This window comes from Phycodurus eques, chromosome 4 (assembly GCF_024500275.1).
Source record: "Phycodurus eques isolate BA_2022a chromosome 4, UOR_Pequ_1.1, whole genome shotgun sequence".
Taxonomy (NCBI): Eukaryota; Metazoa; Chordata; class Actinopteri; order Syngnathiformes; family Syngnathidae; genus Phycodurus; species Phycodurus eques.
In genome coordinates, this window is record NC_084528.1 from 14,857,749 (window position 1) to 14,873,470 (window position 15,722).

At 41.4% G+C, this 15,722-nt stretch overlaps 1 protein-coding gene across 1 annotated transcript in view; it reads left to right on the forward strand.

The window, feature by feature from the left end:
* kcnn3 (potassium intermediate/small conductance calcium-activated channel, subfamily N, member 3) overlaps window positions 1–15,722 on the forward strand; it is a 92,596-nt gene that overhangs the window by 29,149 nt on the left and 47,725 nt on the right. The window contains 1 exon segment of the mRNA XM_061674168.1: window positions 3,078–3,173. Within this exon segment, the coding sequence (XP_061530152.1) occupies window positions 3,078–3,173 (96 nt within the window).

Genomic DNA, 15,722 nt, shown 5'->3' on the forward strand with positions numbered 1-15,722 from the left:
GTGAACCTGCAAGTACTAGTGTGGTGTGCAGTAGTTACACTAATGAAGAGAAATAACAGTCATCCACAATATGACCCTGGAGTGTGCTCCATGTACAGTATCTGCTAGGGCATGCTCAAAGTAGACTTTTTGAGCATTATCTTACTCTGTGCTGACGTCGGGACAACTGGCTTAGAAGAACAATTGGATATTAAAATAATAAAAAAACTAAGATGTGATATCCTGCGGTGCGTGTGAAGCAGGTGGTAGTACGCCAATGGGATGGGGTGTTTCCTCATCAGCCTCCAAGCTCTATTGAGCCGAGTCGTTTACAATTGAAAAAATCTCACCAAACCACTGAACATTTTGCCAGACAAGACCAGTCCTAAAACAAGTAGGTTGGTACATTCGAACCCTCTAAATCAGGGGTGTCAAACTCATTGTAGTTAAGGGGCCACATAAAGCCCAATTTGATGTCAAAGGGGCAGGACCGCTAAAATCTTACCAGCAATAGGGTTTTCCTTTTGTTTAAATGCCAACAAATCAAATACATTAGGAACATCTTTATATTTAATTCTGTATTTATTTTAAATAATTTGACAAAACAACCTCAGATTTCTTGAATATTTTGCATCAGTTTGGCCATAGCTACAATATGTGCATAATAACTGATCACAGTGATTGTATTTTAAGGCACAAAACTTTAAGTCACAGGTATTTGGAACTGTAAAATATAGCTATATACTCAAACATGGACTCAGTATAAAAGTGTCATTTTCATTTAAAAACAAAACAAAACACCTTGCTTTTGTCATACAAGTGTCCAGAAAAGGCCCCTCTTGAAAGCTACTTCTGTTTGACCCAGTTTTGTATCAGCTTTGTCCATATTTGGCTAAGACTTCCCCCTTTCCTCTGATGGGTTGCCTCCGTGTAGAAGACCCACTTGCGGGAGCACACGTGTTTATGTTGACAGCGCTGACTCGGGAGCAGAGAGGTAGGCGGAAGGCTTCGCCAGTGAGGTAGATGAGCTCAAGAAATTCAAATGACCTGAGTTCAGGCCTCTCGGCAGAAAAACGTCTGGGAGTCAGGAATGCGTGGACGATTTGAATTCATATTTCACGTTTACTGGGGGACCATAGAGCCTATATACTTCCAAAATACTAGAAAAAGTTGGTTTGGGAAAATATTCCATCTTTAAACTTTATTTAAAAAACAAATAAGCTTTAAAGAAAACACACTTACACAGATACACCCTGGATCAGACTGGTCGCCAGTCATTCACAGGGCAGGGCAAGCAATTGACACTCACTTCCATCTCCTATGGACAATTTCGGGTCTTCTTAACTAGCATGCATGTTTTTGGAACGTGGAAGGAACCAGGTGTACAGGTGTGGGGGAAACCCCACACATAACGAAATGAACCGACATTCAAACCGAGGACTTCTCGATTGTAACGTGCTAACCCACCATGCTGCCCTAGTCTTTAATATGAATACACATGCTGTGAATAGATTTATGCATCCAGACACTTTGGATGGGATTAATGCTCTTAAGCCATGGCCACTCATTACAAGGGAAAAAGAGCTTGCCCTTATAGCATTAATGTTCGCATGTTTTATTACGGTTAGCCGAGCCTTACTGAACTCCACCTGACGGAGTGAGTGGCATTTGTGCTGTTGCCAAGGCAACCTTACTTTGATGCAATGTGATTTATCTTTTGCTGCTGTTGTAATTGAAGATTTTTTTTTCTTCAAAATGTACGTATCGTATTTATGTTTTTCAATTATAGTCCCCTTGAATTGGAGTCATGACACCCTGCTTGTACCAAGGCTGCTTTATTGAGCGAGGAAACACATTTGGCTTAAACACTTGAAAACATAACTGAAGCACACAGAAGACAGCCAAAATGATAAGTGTCAAAAGGATTCTGCCTATACAAAGATAATAATGCTGAGGTTTCATTTGACAGCGCGTTTGGTGTTGTGTAGAACTACACTGCATCATACTGAAAGCCGTTTTGACTATTTGGTTGTCTTCCTAAAATCTTTAAAAGCGTACATGCAATGTTTTAAGTGCCATTCTAACAATATTACTTGCCATACAAGTGATTTCTCCACTTTGCCATCTCTGGTGTGACCCAAAATAAAGACAAAGAAAAAGCCAACTCCGTGTGGAGTCCAATCCAGTGAGCTTTGAGTGTGGGAGGAGGGGGGTGGGGGTTAAAGAAGCCCCTCAAGTGCGATGAGTTGTATTGATTGAAAGTTTCCTCGGCGCATTGATTATAAGCCCTGTGAAGCAGACAAGCAGAAGATTTAAAGCTCCAACAGCAGAGTGATATTGACAGGCACAATACTTCTGCTCAGCCTTTGAAAATCTGTTTGGTAAATGTTAGTCTCTAGCAGGGGAGCAGCTCCTCCCAATGTGACCCAATCCGCAAAAGTAGGCTGTTCTTGCTTGTTGAAGACATTTCACCTTTAATCCAAAAGCCTTATGTACATCTAAAATCTAGGTGTGGAGTCTCCCTATTTATGCCTTGGTGGGTTTGTTCCCTGGGGGTGGTCAACAATAAGTTGTTGTTATTGCCCAGTGTAGTTGGTTTAATGGTCGTCCTGCACACTGATCTGTCGTTCACACGTCTTGTTTTGGGCCACTCTTCCCATTTGAACGAGGCGACCTTTAGGGGGAGTGATGTCAGAAACGTTGTTGTATGCAGATGATAGGTGATGCCTCAAACGTCCTCCTCTATTTAGAGACGGCTTTTATCGCCCTAGATTTCACCCCTCTTTCAAACCAGCCGTTCTTCCGATCCAGAATATGGACGTTGTTGTCCTCAAAGGAACGTCCCTCTGTCTTGCGACGCAAATGAACAGCTGATTCTGGTCACTGAGTCGTTTGCATCTCAAAGAGAATGAACATTCCTTCGAGGACAACAAGGTACAAATTCTGGCTAGGGAGGACCGCTTTGCGGATTATCGTGACCTGGATGACTGAGAATCTACACAAGATGCACTGCGTGACCCAATATGTAAAAGGGAGCATCTTTCCTGCATTCTATTGTGTTTTCTACTTGTACTGAAGCTTTGTGTCTTTCCCCACAGAGCTCCATGTATTCTCTGGCCCTGAAGTGTCTGATCAGCCTCTCTACCGTCATCCTGCTGGGCCTCATCATTGCCTATCATGCACGGGAGGTTCAGGTAAAATGACTCACTCACTCATGTCAAGCGATAGATTTTGCCTTTGCTGCTTCATTTGCTTTTGTCCCAAATGAAAAACAAGATAGTTTGCTCTTGAACACTCACTGTGCACAACATTAGGTACACCTGTGGGGCTTTTCCGCCAACCGGCCCAGGAACTTTGAGGTCCTCGTAGCAGGAGTTCCTGGTAGCAAAAAAGTTCCTGTGGCCCAGGTGGTTTGTGTTTCCATTGCACTTATTAGTTCAGGGTTACTGAAAGATACTGGATGTAAACAATGCTGGTATTTCAAACCTTTAAGTGAACGTCTTATTTTATTCATTTAAATTTCATATTCATCTAAATTTTAAATATTTTGTATACCTTTAAAACCTAACTCTTTATCCAGGTGAGGGAAGTGAGAACTGTTTCCAATTTGCAATGCCAACCTGGCTGCAGACAGTCTTGGAGGTATAGAGTTTTATTATCTACAGGTACATTTTAATAAATTAGAATATATTCATTCTATTTCCTGAACCCTCAGACAGTTCCACTACATGCCTTTTTATGGACCTTTTATTCACCATGTCCTATGATGTAATGTAATATTTAATTTGTTACTATATCACATTTTACAGTTTGTATATGTATTTGCTTCTATTTTGCTTTCATTTACTCTGCTGTCTGCAGCCCGGTTGGTGTTGGAAATACCTTACCTGGATAAGGTTCAATAAATACTGTAAATAAAAAAATACATGACTTCATGGACAGCCTTAGTCAGTTTTTAAATACGGCAGTGTGAAGTATTTGGTATCTGTAAATGTGTTTGCATTTTTAAAAAAAAAAAAAAAAAAAAAAAACAGACTGTGCATTGCAAATATTTATTTGTGAATGTACAAACAAAGACACATTTCCTTGTCTTGCACTATGGCAAACGCGGCATTTTTCCGCAGGCTGGAGGAGCTCCTGCCTGGGAAGGTTTTTTATTTATTTTTTTCCGCAGCGGTGGACCTTGGCAGCAGATCTGACCGCCGAGCCCGGCTTCGGCCCGGCGACGTACAGTATCCTAGGCGAGCACAGCGTTTGTCTAGCCTGCTCTTGTCCAACAAGTGTGGCTCCGCGGAGAAACGGGATCGGTGTTTGGAAGTTTTACTTTTCAATCTAATTTTAATACTGTTATTTGGAGCTTTGAGTAATGGCAGTTCTGTGAATGAAAAAGTAAATGGCCACAGAGGCCTGTCAACCTATCAATGTTCGTCAGTACAGCGTAAAAAGAGTTCCTGGTAGTTCTAGGAAGACCCTACACACCAAGAGGAACAAAATAATCCAGGGCGAACCTTCCGGAGTCTTTTTTTTGGGATGGGGACACAGGGGGAACTGAAGCTACCAGGGTAGCTAGGGAAGTTCCTGCAAAGGTTCCTGCGGTGGGAAAGCACCTCTACACGATCTCAATCCATGAGGATAAATCTCAGTTTTGATTGAGTTAAAAATATATTTATTTTGCCACATGGAACATTTAACTTACTTGACCAGATTTCATCCAATAGCGGCCAACCTTCCAGGGCCAGCTCATCCATGAGGCAATATTCGCAAATTCTAAGGATGCTGTGGGGGCACCACAAAATGTGTAAAAAGTAGACCTTCAATAATCCAATTGTATTAAAACTGAGGATAAGCGGTACAGAAGATGAATGAATATTAAAACAGTTTATTACGTTTACCTTTTAAAACTGAAAAACTAACATAGATTAAGATTTAAAGCAAGACCCAATTAATACATATACAAATGATAATACCAAATAAGCAAAGGGTGGGGCACACTAGACTTTGATTTGGTCATCATGAGACTCGACTTGACTTTGACTGTTTCTGAATCTGAATTTTGAAAATATATCCGCTTCAAGCCTCCAGTACCTGGAATACAGTATATCCCACTGGGTAGTCGCAGGGCATTTTCATGCCGCGACAACGAGATGCTCTAAAGCCGCCACGCTAAAGCGAAGTCCCAGTTCATATCGGACTTTTACCTCCGCCCTCCTTACCCTTTACGCCTTTCTCTCATGACATACATGTGCTCACCGATCACGACTCCCCAAAAACGAAGTCACAGTCCATGGCAGACTTTTTTTCCTCCCCGCTCTTTTGCCTTTCTCTCCGTGACATGCACGCACTCACCATTGACAACGACGCACTCTAAAGTGGCTACGCCAGCGAACTATCCAAAGGGAAGGTTCATTTTCGGTGTGTAGGCATACCTAGCTAGTTAACTGCCCATAGCAATTGCACCAGCTAACCGCTGATGCGAACGAAGGCGCTCATGTCTTTATATAGTGGGTTAGGGGGGACTCATGTCGGAACCCCACTGGGCCTTAGCCACTCCCCCAAAATCAGGAAAACTAAAATGGGGAGAAAAGTTTGACGCTATGGGCCCTATATTTGTGAACAGCATATCGTAAATCCTGTGCGATTAGCGCCGCAACTGTGTGCCAGAGGTGGGTTAGACCAGTGTTGGTAATTTCATAGACGAGGGTAGCCCTGTGGATCTGAGGGTGGGCGGATCGCGACACTGTGGGAGTGTTTACATCCCACTTCATTCGCTGTCAATCAAAGCGGCTCCTCTCGTTCCCTTTAGATGTGGCGCATCTGAGAGTCTTAACGGAGAAGTGTGAATGCGGAAGATCCGTGCGTGAGTGGAGCATTGTCATTGCTCTGGCCATGGTGTGACAACAAACAATGTAAGCAGGTGTACAGATTGAGCTGGTGAGAACCGCTGGCAACCAAAATCGCGTTAGACCAGTGGTCTACCTTGCGCCAGGTTTTAGAAAAGGTTTAAGCAGAGCCAAGTTAAGATCAACTTTCTGCCACTAAATTGTCACCCAGTCAGGGGCATCTCTCAGGACACTCCCTCTGCTGCACCGGAATGCCCAGCTTGGTGCAGACTGGTTGGCCCAATTGGCAAACGTATGTTTGAATTCCATATTGCAGTAGCTTTTTCTTTTACTGATTGATAAACTATTATTATCTATTTAATCATAGCTGTATCATTATTTTTGGCTGGGAGGCATCATATGGTTATACTGTGTGTTGTTCATTTTGGTTTTAATCTGCCAATTGTGGTTGTTGCTACAGTCAGATTGATACAAATTGCATCTTCTTGTATTATGTATTTTAATATTAGAGAGTGTAACCATGCTGTGGAGTAATATGGTTAACTGTTGCCTCACCTTGCAGCTGTTCCTTTGGAGGTCTATTCCCACACATTAAAATTCCAACTGTCAGGCTACTTCCTGTAATGGGGGGGGGGGGGGGGTGGTGGTGGTGCAAGTGTGTGTCCACCTCACCAATGAATGCCTTTAATGTCTGTCTTAGCAGGATCGACCAAACACATGGATTTACATTCATTAGATAAACCGCAACGATCGATCACGTGTGCCTTCATGCTTCGTCTTATGTGATTTTGTGCTTGTCGTTTTGACTAATACAGTGCTCAATGGGCCTGGGTTTTCATCAGTCATTGCACATCTACTATTTATGTGAGCTTGCGGGAAGCCGTGAGTGCCCCCCAGACCAGCTATTACTCCCCGTCAGATGAACCACAATAATCCATCCAGCCTCATACTAGTTTAATGCCGCAACTTGCTTACATTACATCATACAGTAGCCTGTGTAGAACAGTCCATTACTGAAGAGCTGTGCGTGCACTGTACATGTGATGCATTCAGGTAGAACATGGCTGAAGATTCATTGATAAAATAATAAGCGAAAATAAGGCTTTTTTTGTTACATCTGTCGATGCTGGCGTTGGAGGCTGCACGTGACGGGAGGATGAAGAAGCTGCAGTGTTTAGTGAGATAACATTCTGTCCTTTTCGTGATATGATTTTGTTTGATGTTGATCACGGGGGGAGGTCAGGAAACTGTGGCTGTGAAGCATTGGGGGACGATACCAGTCTAGACATGAATGATTCATTTTAGGAATCCACATATAATACAACATAACTAAGTGGGATACACACCTACAGATATTTTCAAATCTTAACTTGGGCTTGACAATGAATCAATTTAATCGATTAATTGGGGTTTATTGCTTCTGAGGATTTTTAAAAAAAAGTTGATATACTGTATCTGAGAGGAGCGTTTTTATTAAAGCAGTGTTGCCAATTTAGCTTGCTAGCTAGTCTTTTCTCACCCCTCTACCGATTATTTTTTCCCCCCCCCTAAGGTCACTCATGACTTCATGTCCCACGACAGGAGCAGAATAAAAAATTTTCCCACAAGAGGTTCCCACAAATCTTTTCCCACAAGATGTTCAATCACAAAAACACTTGCGGTGAACATTTCCAAAGACATGGTGCTTATTTATATCTTGTAAAACTAGTGATTCATTGACGGAGTTGGAAATGTTTGACCCAAGGTATGTGCTTCCAAGCTGCAAATATTTTGCTGAGGAAAGGTACTCCGCCCGGGACATGATGAAAGAGGGTGAGAGAGCTGGAGGTGGTGCAGCATTACTCCTCAACAGACAAATTGACCACCTGAGCCAGGCTGTTTTATGGCTCATTTCATTATGTGATATTCTTGAACATTTTAGATGTTCATTTACTTAAGAATCTGTTTATACAAGTTTTGACCAAAAATGACTTTTTTTACACTATCGAAAAAATATAGTTATTGCTAGTATTTTACAGCTTGCAGCTCACAGTGCATGTCAGAGCAAATGAGAATCATGAGATCAAAGGAACTGTCTGAAGAGCTCAGAGACAGAATTGTGGTTGTAACCTTGTTTTGTATTGTTTTGTAACCTTGGCACAGACCAGGCCAAGGTTACAAAACATGTTCTGCTGCACTTAAGGTTCCTAAGAGCACAGTGGCCTCCGTAATCCTGAAATGAAAGACGTTTGGAACGATCAGAACACTTCCTTGAGCTGGCCGTCTGGCCAAACTGAGCAATTGTGGGAGAAGAGCCTTGGTGAGAGAGGTAAAGAAGAACCCAAAGATCACTGTGGCTGAGCTCCAGAGATGCAGTCCGGAGATGGGAGAAAGTTCTAGAAAGTCAACCATCACTGCAGCCCTCCACCAGTCAGGGCTTTATGGCAGAGTGGCACGACGGAAGCCTCTCCTCAGTGCAAAACACATGAAAGCACGCATGGAGTTTGTTAAAAAATCCAGGTGTGAAATGCATCATTCCCAAAAAGACTCATGGTTGTATTAGCTCAAATGGGTGCTTCTACTAAATACTGAGCAAAGGGTCTGAATACTTATGGCTGTGTGATATTTCTTTTTTTCTTTTTTCATAAATCTGCAAAAAATTCAACAATTTTTTTCCAGTCAAGATGTGAAAAAATATTAACTTAAATGATTTTGGCAAATGGCTGCAATATAAAAAAAGGACGACTGGTTAGAGCGTCAGCCTCACAGTTCTGAGGACCCGGGTTCAATCCCCGGTCCCGCCTGTGTGGAGTTTGCATGTTCTCCCCGTGCCTGCGTGGGTTTTCTCCGGGCACTCCGGTTTCCTCCCACATCCCAAAAACATGCATGAATTGGAGACTCTAAATTGCCCGTAGGTGTGAATGTGAGTGTGTATGGTTGTTTGTTTGTATGTGCCCTGCGATTGGCTGGCAACCAGTTCAGGGTGTACCCCGCCTGCCGCCCGATGACAGCTGGAATAGGCTCCAGCACGCCCGCGACCCTAGTGAGGAGAAGCGGCTCAGAAAATGGATGGATGGATGGATGGATGATGAGTTGGGTTGGTTCAGATGTAAACATTTCGGTTGCCAGTTTCAATGCCTATAGTCCGCCACCCCCAAAGAAGAAGCAGTGAAAACCAACAAAGAACGTACACGACGACGTGCTTGTGCCCAACGGCGGCGGCAAACAAAAGTGTGTCTCATATTTAAAACTCATTCGGTGCCAGCCCTCCCAGTTAACATGGATATTTGACTTGTGGCACTGAATGTGTTAAGAAAATACAGTAAACGACCAGTCGCCTTTACAGCTTTACATCGCAATGAATTGGGACAAAATTCACATAGATGTTGTCTCACAGTGTCACAAACACTAACCTTGTGTCTCGTCGGTGGGCCGGTAAAGGAATCAGCATTTTATAGCATTTGGTTCCATTCATTACTCTTAATTCTGCCGTCTAGTTTTACTTTCGTTATCAAAAATCACAGGTGTCATGTGAAGTTACTTTTCGTGCCAAAATGCTGAATTCGGATGCATACGCTTCAAAGTAAAAGTCTACAAGCTTCAAACAGGAAGTCAAGTTTGAACTTGCATTCACATATAAACCCTTTGATGTGATAAAACAGTTGCAAATAACTATTTTAACAATTCTATATTTAACTTTTATCTGAAACGTTAATTAATGAATATTAAGTCAATTGGGTTATCTAGGGTGGGTGATATTGATACTGGTTATAAAGAACCCTTAGCCCAATGTTCATTTTAATCGATGATGCGGGCTGCTAAGAAAATTTATGTTTATAATTTGGACACCCTTTATTTCAACCTTACAAACTTTTTTGACCCAGCCACTTAAAAGAATCAGAATCGAGAATCGTTTGGAACCGGAATCGAAATGAGGAATCGGAATTGGGACCGGAATCGTTCAAATTCAAACGATGTACAACCCTACTAATGAGACAACTAGGAGCACCTGGACAAGACGCAAATCGTAGGAGGGAGCTGACGACAACTAACGAGCAAGACAAGACAACATGGGACAGGAAGACATGAAACAAAACTAAATATAATCTAAACTTTAACCGTGACACTAATATCAATAAAACGCAAACTAGAGGTCTGATTTTATTGCACATCAATTGTTTTTGCTGTTAAAATTGCAGTCGACTTTCACACTACCACACTATGCGAGGGTCAGTCGCCCACTGTTGTAACAGGATATTGCCCCCCCCCCCCCCCCCCCCCCACACACACATTATAGAAAACGTCACTAGAAAGACATTATTCCGCTGCCGTCTGAGCACCTTCCCAGGGAATCTTTCCTCTGTTTTTCCCTTCTTTTTTCCTCTATCTGTCTTTATTACATCTCCCTGTCTTCTCCTCTGCTGGGACTCAATTCGATTTGCCCGTCAACTTCACATCCTTTCTTCCTCTGTTCTGGCTCAGCATCCAGCATCTCACCAATTCACCCCGTGCCCGGCGTACCGCCAACATTGCCCTCTAAAAGCCCTCTCGCAACTTTTTGTCTTTCATCTTGTAGTGCTTTTCACACGCCTTTTCTGCCAAAACGCATCTGTATCTCCCCCCTCTGCTCTCGTCGTCTCTCTTCAGTGTCTGCGCTAATCTGTTGGGGTGGGACAGGCTGTGACCCAGTCGTGCTCTCCATGAAACAAGGCAAAGGCAATCGCTCCTCACTACAGCGCAATTCATCAGTAATCACCCCAGTCTGCAAATCTCTGCTTTATTCCGTTTTGTCAAGCAAAGGAATTGAAGTTTTCAGATTGGTTTGCTATGGGGGATTTTGTGTGTGTGTGCGTTGGTGTGCTTTGTGTATGTGTCGAGTGTAGGGCATCGCTTGACATTACAGAGGAAAGTGAAACGAAATGCAGGGAAAATGGGTAGCTGACATGAAAAATGCTTCATTTTGAAGTGAGAGTTTTGCAACTTTGAGTGCCAGGCTGACACGTTCATTTGCTTTTCCGTCCAGCAAAGTTCCACCGGAATTATACAAACTTGCTCGAGGTTGAACTATTGTGGTCTGTGTATCGTCACAAAGGATTCCACAGCTTCCCTCATTTTGTGCCTTTCTTTTTAGTTGTTCTGTTTATTCCTGCTGTGCGGTTATTAATAACTCTCAGGAGAAATTACATTGATTTACAATCAATCAATTAGTCAATCAATCAATTCATGTCATAATACGTCATGTCTTGTATAGATAAAAGAACACAGTACAATAACAAATAGAAACCTACTTTCAATAGACTACACCATACACCTAGAATGGAGAGCAGTAAATACGGTTCAAGTATGCAAAATGCAAGCGCGACAAAAAGAACAGCAGTCCAGCATATCACAACACAATGAGGAAGATCGATAAAGTCCACATGTTAAGAAATGTGATACACATCACAGCAGGAGCAACTGTCAACAAGAAATGTAGCAACTTTGAATTTAGAAGTACATAACACCAATGAGGCTCGTTTGAGTCGACTCTGATGGCCGTTCTTGGACCAAGGGCCAAAGTAAAACGGGCTTCTCTTTTTGGCCTCAGCCTGCATTGACGGCACTTTAAAATGCACTCAGGTGCCGGATCTGAGATTCAAGGAATTTTGAATCATCACAACCGTTTTTGCCCATTTCTTTGACATGTTACGGAACAATCCAGTGACTGATTCCTAACCAGTTTGTTTGTGCATTTTCTGCCCTGTCAGTTTGAAATAATGTCCTGTTTTTGCGACGGAAATGTTTTTTAATCCGATTCATCGATTAATCGAAAACAATCGACAGATTAATCGATTATTAAGATAATCATTGTTGCAGCCGCAATATCTTGTGACTTAGCAAAATTGTCTGACTTGACTTATGACTTGCTGAATCCAAGTAAGGACTTGACTTGCCCTGAAATTGCCTTGCGTCTCGACTTGACTGGTTGATTTTTGCCGCAGTAACTTGGGACTTGCTTGAAACTTGAAGATTATGACTTGTGCATATATGACATAATCACATGTATGTCAGAAGGTGCCATCCCGTTGATTACACATGTTCCGTGTATGGACGTTTGCATGCGCCATTACTTCATAATGCAAGACTGCATCACGACAGCAGCTTTTCTGACTTTTGGCTTCTTTTGAGTAATTGTATTGATTCCTTCTTTTTGTTTTTCATAAACTGTTAAAAGGGGCAATCACAGCAATTGCACATCCAGTCTGGGTAACGAGGCTGGACTGTACACACACATACAGTATTTCCCCCAGTATTTTCTCTCTTGTTATTCCTCATTTGACAGAAATGTGCCTTCCCTCAACTTGACCTTTAGCAAAGAGCTATACTCCAAAGTGTTTATGAAGGTGCTTATGGCTGTGTTAATTGCTTTGCAAGTGACCATCAGACCTTGCTGCTTCTGGCTTAGTAAAAAAAAACCAAAAAAACCAAAAAAACGATGACATTTTGGTGCTTGAGTACTCCGTAATTTTATTCCTTGCCCAAGCAGAACGGTGTGTTCCCGCATTTGCAAATGGATCTGCGAAGCGTGTTGTTGTGTAAGGAACATTTGGTAGGTTTCTGAGGCGTGATCAACCATTCTGTTTGGGAAACCATTGGGTTCATATGAAAAGCATGAATAAAACATTAAGATGAATTAAAAATAAGACAACGTTTCCATTATGGAGGTTATATTAACAGCCTATAGAATATTCTATTGCTAATTGCTATTTACATATTCCATTTACCCTCATTACTGCCCTATATCTTATGTTCCCTTCAGAACCTTGTCATGTTAATTGAACTTGAAACATACAGTAAAGTGAAACTTCCAAAGCGGAACACTATTTGTTCCATGGCATTAGTTAACTTCAAAGTTCTTTGAATATTTAAAAAAAAAAAAAAATTCCCACCGGGAAATGATGTGAAATGAATAAATTTCCTTTATATTAACTGTACAGAGAATGTTTGAAGTAACATTTTAACATTCTTCACCATTGTATACCTAAGTGTAAAAATATAAGCTAGCCATGAAATACCCCCAAAAAGTTTTGACGAAGCCTGGTCACACGTCATGATGGTTTGAACTCCAAACTTTAGTTTGTCTTCTGAGGCACATTTGTTTGGAAAACGTTATGTTCAACTCCAAATTGATTGACTTTTGGGGTGTTCAACTATGGACATTCCACTGTATACTGTACGTGACCACGTATCCGTTTATAGTGGTGCCTTGACTTATGTGTTTAATTCCAAAAACACATCAACAACAAAACCAACGTTTTTGTAACATGAAAATATCACTTTACTGTATTCTACTTTAAATAATTAAACAGTTTGTGTATCATGGTTGCACGCTTCAATGCCCATTGACATTGTGCCCCTTCTGGTGTGCAGGCGTGGGCCACCAGGGGGCACTATAATACATATGATGTAACAGAAAAGTACTGTGAAACCTAATCTGCAATGCTGTTAGTCTTTTTTTCTGCAGAGGATAAAAAATATATGCCTGTGAGTATCGTTGTATGCTCTGTCTGCATGTTTCGCTACTGTTTGTGTTCAAATATAAGTTGTTAAAAGGTTGATAATTCATGTTTTCTTAGCCCAACTATGGTGTTTTGGATTGTGAGTTAGCATTAAGCGAGCAGGCTTTCATAAGGCAAAGTTATGGCATTACAAAATGTAAAATTCTCTTTGTTTTGTTTTACGGTAAACTTCAACTGGGAGTGGCAAGAGACAGCTTGAAGCAAGCACTTGTGCTCTTTTTTGAAGGATTGTTCATTATCTGCCAAACTGCTGTACCATCAAACGGTCATAACGAAATTGTTTGCTCGCAACTCATGACAAAGAATCGTCCGAACGATGGTTCGTTTCTCGAAGAACTCGTATATCAGGTCACTCGTAAGTGGAAGTACAACTGGATATGACAAGATGCGCTTTCCTGTCACAATAAGTTCCATTTCCGGTTCTATGGTTAGCGACACAATTTCGTCGTCACTATGTCGGGCGCTCATCTGCAGTGGCAATAAAAACAAAGATTTTTTTTTTTTAAAAAACAAAGAAAAAGTGGATCATTTACATATTCACAGAGCTGAAGTCTCACAAGAAGGTTCTGTTGGACTTTTGAAGCATATTTTTCTTCTGAAATTTTAGGTTGTACTCCAAACTTTTGAGGCCTTTGACATCGGAGCTTTCCCTGTACACCTGCCATGTCAACCTTAGTAAATAATTATAGTTTGTATGCTTGTTTTGTATCATGTCAAATTCAATCATGTCACAAAAAGTCTTGCCATCGAAGACCAAAAGAAACGCAATAATAAACAGAAAACACGACTGATCTGACAGCCGAATGTGAAATAGATTTCATTACAACGTGAACATCGCCTGTCTCCCTCAGGATGTGTAAAGGTGCTGTGATTGATTGGCCGTTATGTACAAACACGCCACAATTCATCTGATTTAGCGGGCCTGAAATAGAATAGTTATGGATCACGAAAAACACCCCCAAGACAACGATTATTCTACAACCCCAATTCCGATGAAGTTGGGACGTTGTGTTAAACATAAATAAAAACAATCAAGTTTATCAGTTTGAGCATTCAATATCTTGTCTTTGTAGTGTATTCAGTTAAATATAGGTTGAACATGATTTGCAAATCATTGTATTCTGTTCTTATTTGTGTTTATCACAACGTCCCAACTTCATTGGAATTGGGTTGTATTATTATTCAATTCTGTTATTCCCCTTAAGAACTCTGTGAATGGAAAGGGAATCTGTAGCATGGTAAAACTGTCGCTATCGTTTACTGCACAGGCAATGTTTTGAGGAATATTTAAACATTCTTAACTGTAGCGCAAGAAGTAAAGCACTATTGTTTCACTCTTTGATGCAGAGTGATGGATGCCTATGGGGAGTGGAGAGAAAGATTACTGCTTGCGTGAAGACTTCATGTATTTCAAGTTATACCATTCTTAACACGTATAAAGGAACAAAAACAAGCTGTAAAAATACAAGGTGTTCCGAAAGTCACCCTCCTCTTCCTTTTTTCTATGTCATTTCAGGTATCGTTCGGGCAGACGTGAGATCATCAGCATTTGAGAGCTGAGGCTTTAAGTTTTTGGAAGCATATAATTCCTTTGCCCGTGGCTCACCAATTGACATTTGAGCATTGTTGCAAAATCGCCACCTGGCAAGAGGTTTTTCTGTGCCTGACTGCAATTCAGTGGGAGTTTGAGAAGCTTTATAGCCATCACACTGCTCCAATGCATAGTACAATTTACGCTTAAGGTTATTAAGCATCGTAATCCTCCGCTTGAAGCCTTTGAATAACCTGAAGTTGGTATGGGTAAAGCTCGATCACCCTGAAGCAACACTTTTAACCAGTTTTTGTTGATGCTGAGTTCCATTGCAACCCTCTGGATAGACTTTCCCTGGCGTTGTGCCAACGCTTTCAGGAGTTCTGTGTTTTCATCAGTGGTAGTAGTAGTACGCCTTCCGCTGAGCGGTTTGTCAAGAACAGATCATGTTTTGAGAAACTTAGTGTAAATTGTACAGCGCGTTAGAGCAGTGTTACGGTTGGAAAGCTTCTCAAACTGGTCCTGAACTGTAATCGTGGAAAGAAAAACGTCTTGCCAGGCAGCAATTTTGCAACAAAAGCTTAAAATGTCAAATGCTGATACCATCACGTTTGTTCGAAATATGATGATACCTGAAACGAAATAGAAAAAAAGGAAGCTAGGACCAACACTGTTCTCTAAAGTATGGTTATTGTCTTGCTTTTCCTCTTTACCATAACTGGTACCTTCATCACACAAATTTGTGGAGTTAATTCATGAGATATGCTGGAACTCTATATCATGACATCTGGATTTGTGTTGGTAGCACAGTGCAAAGGGGATAGAACATCTGCT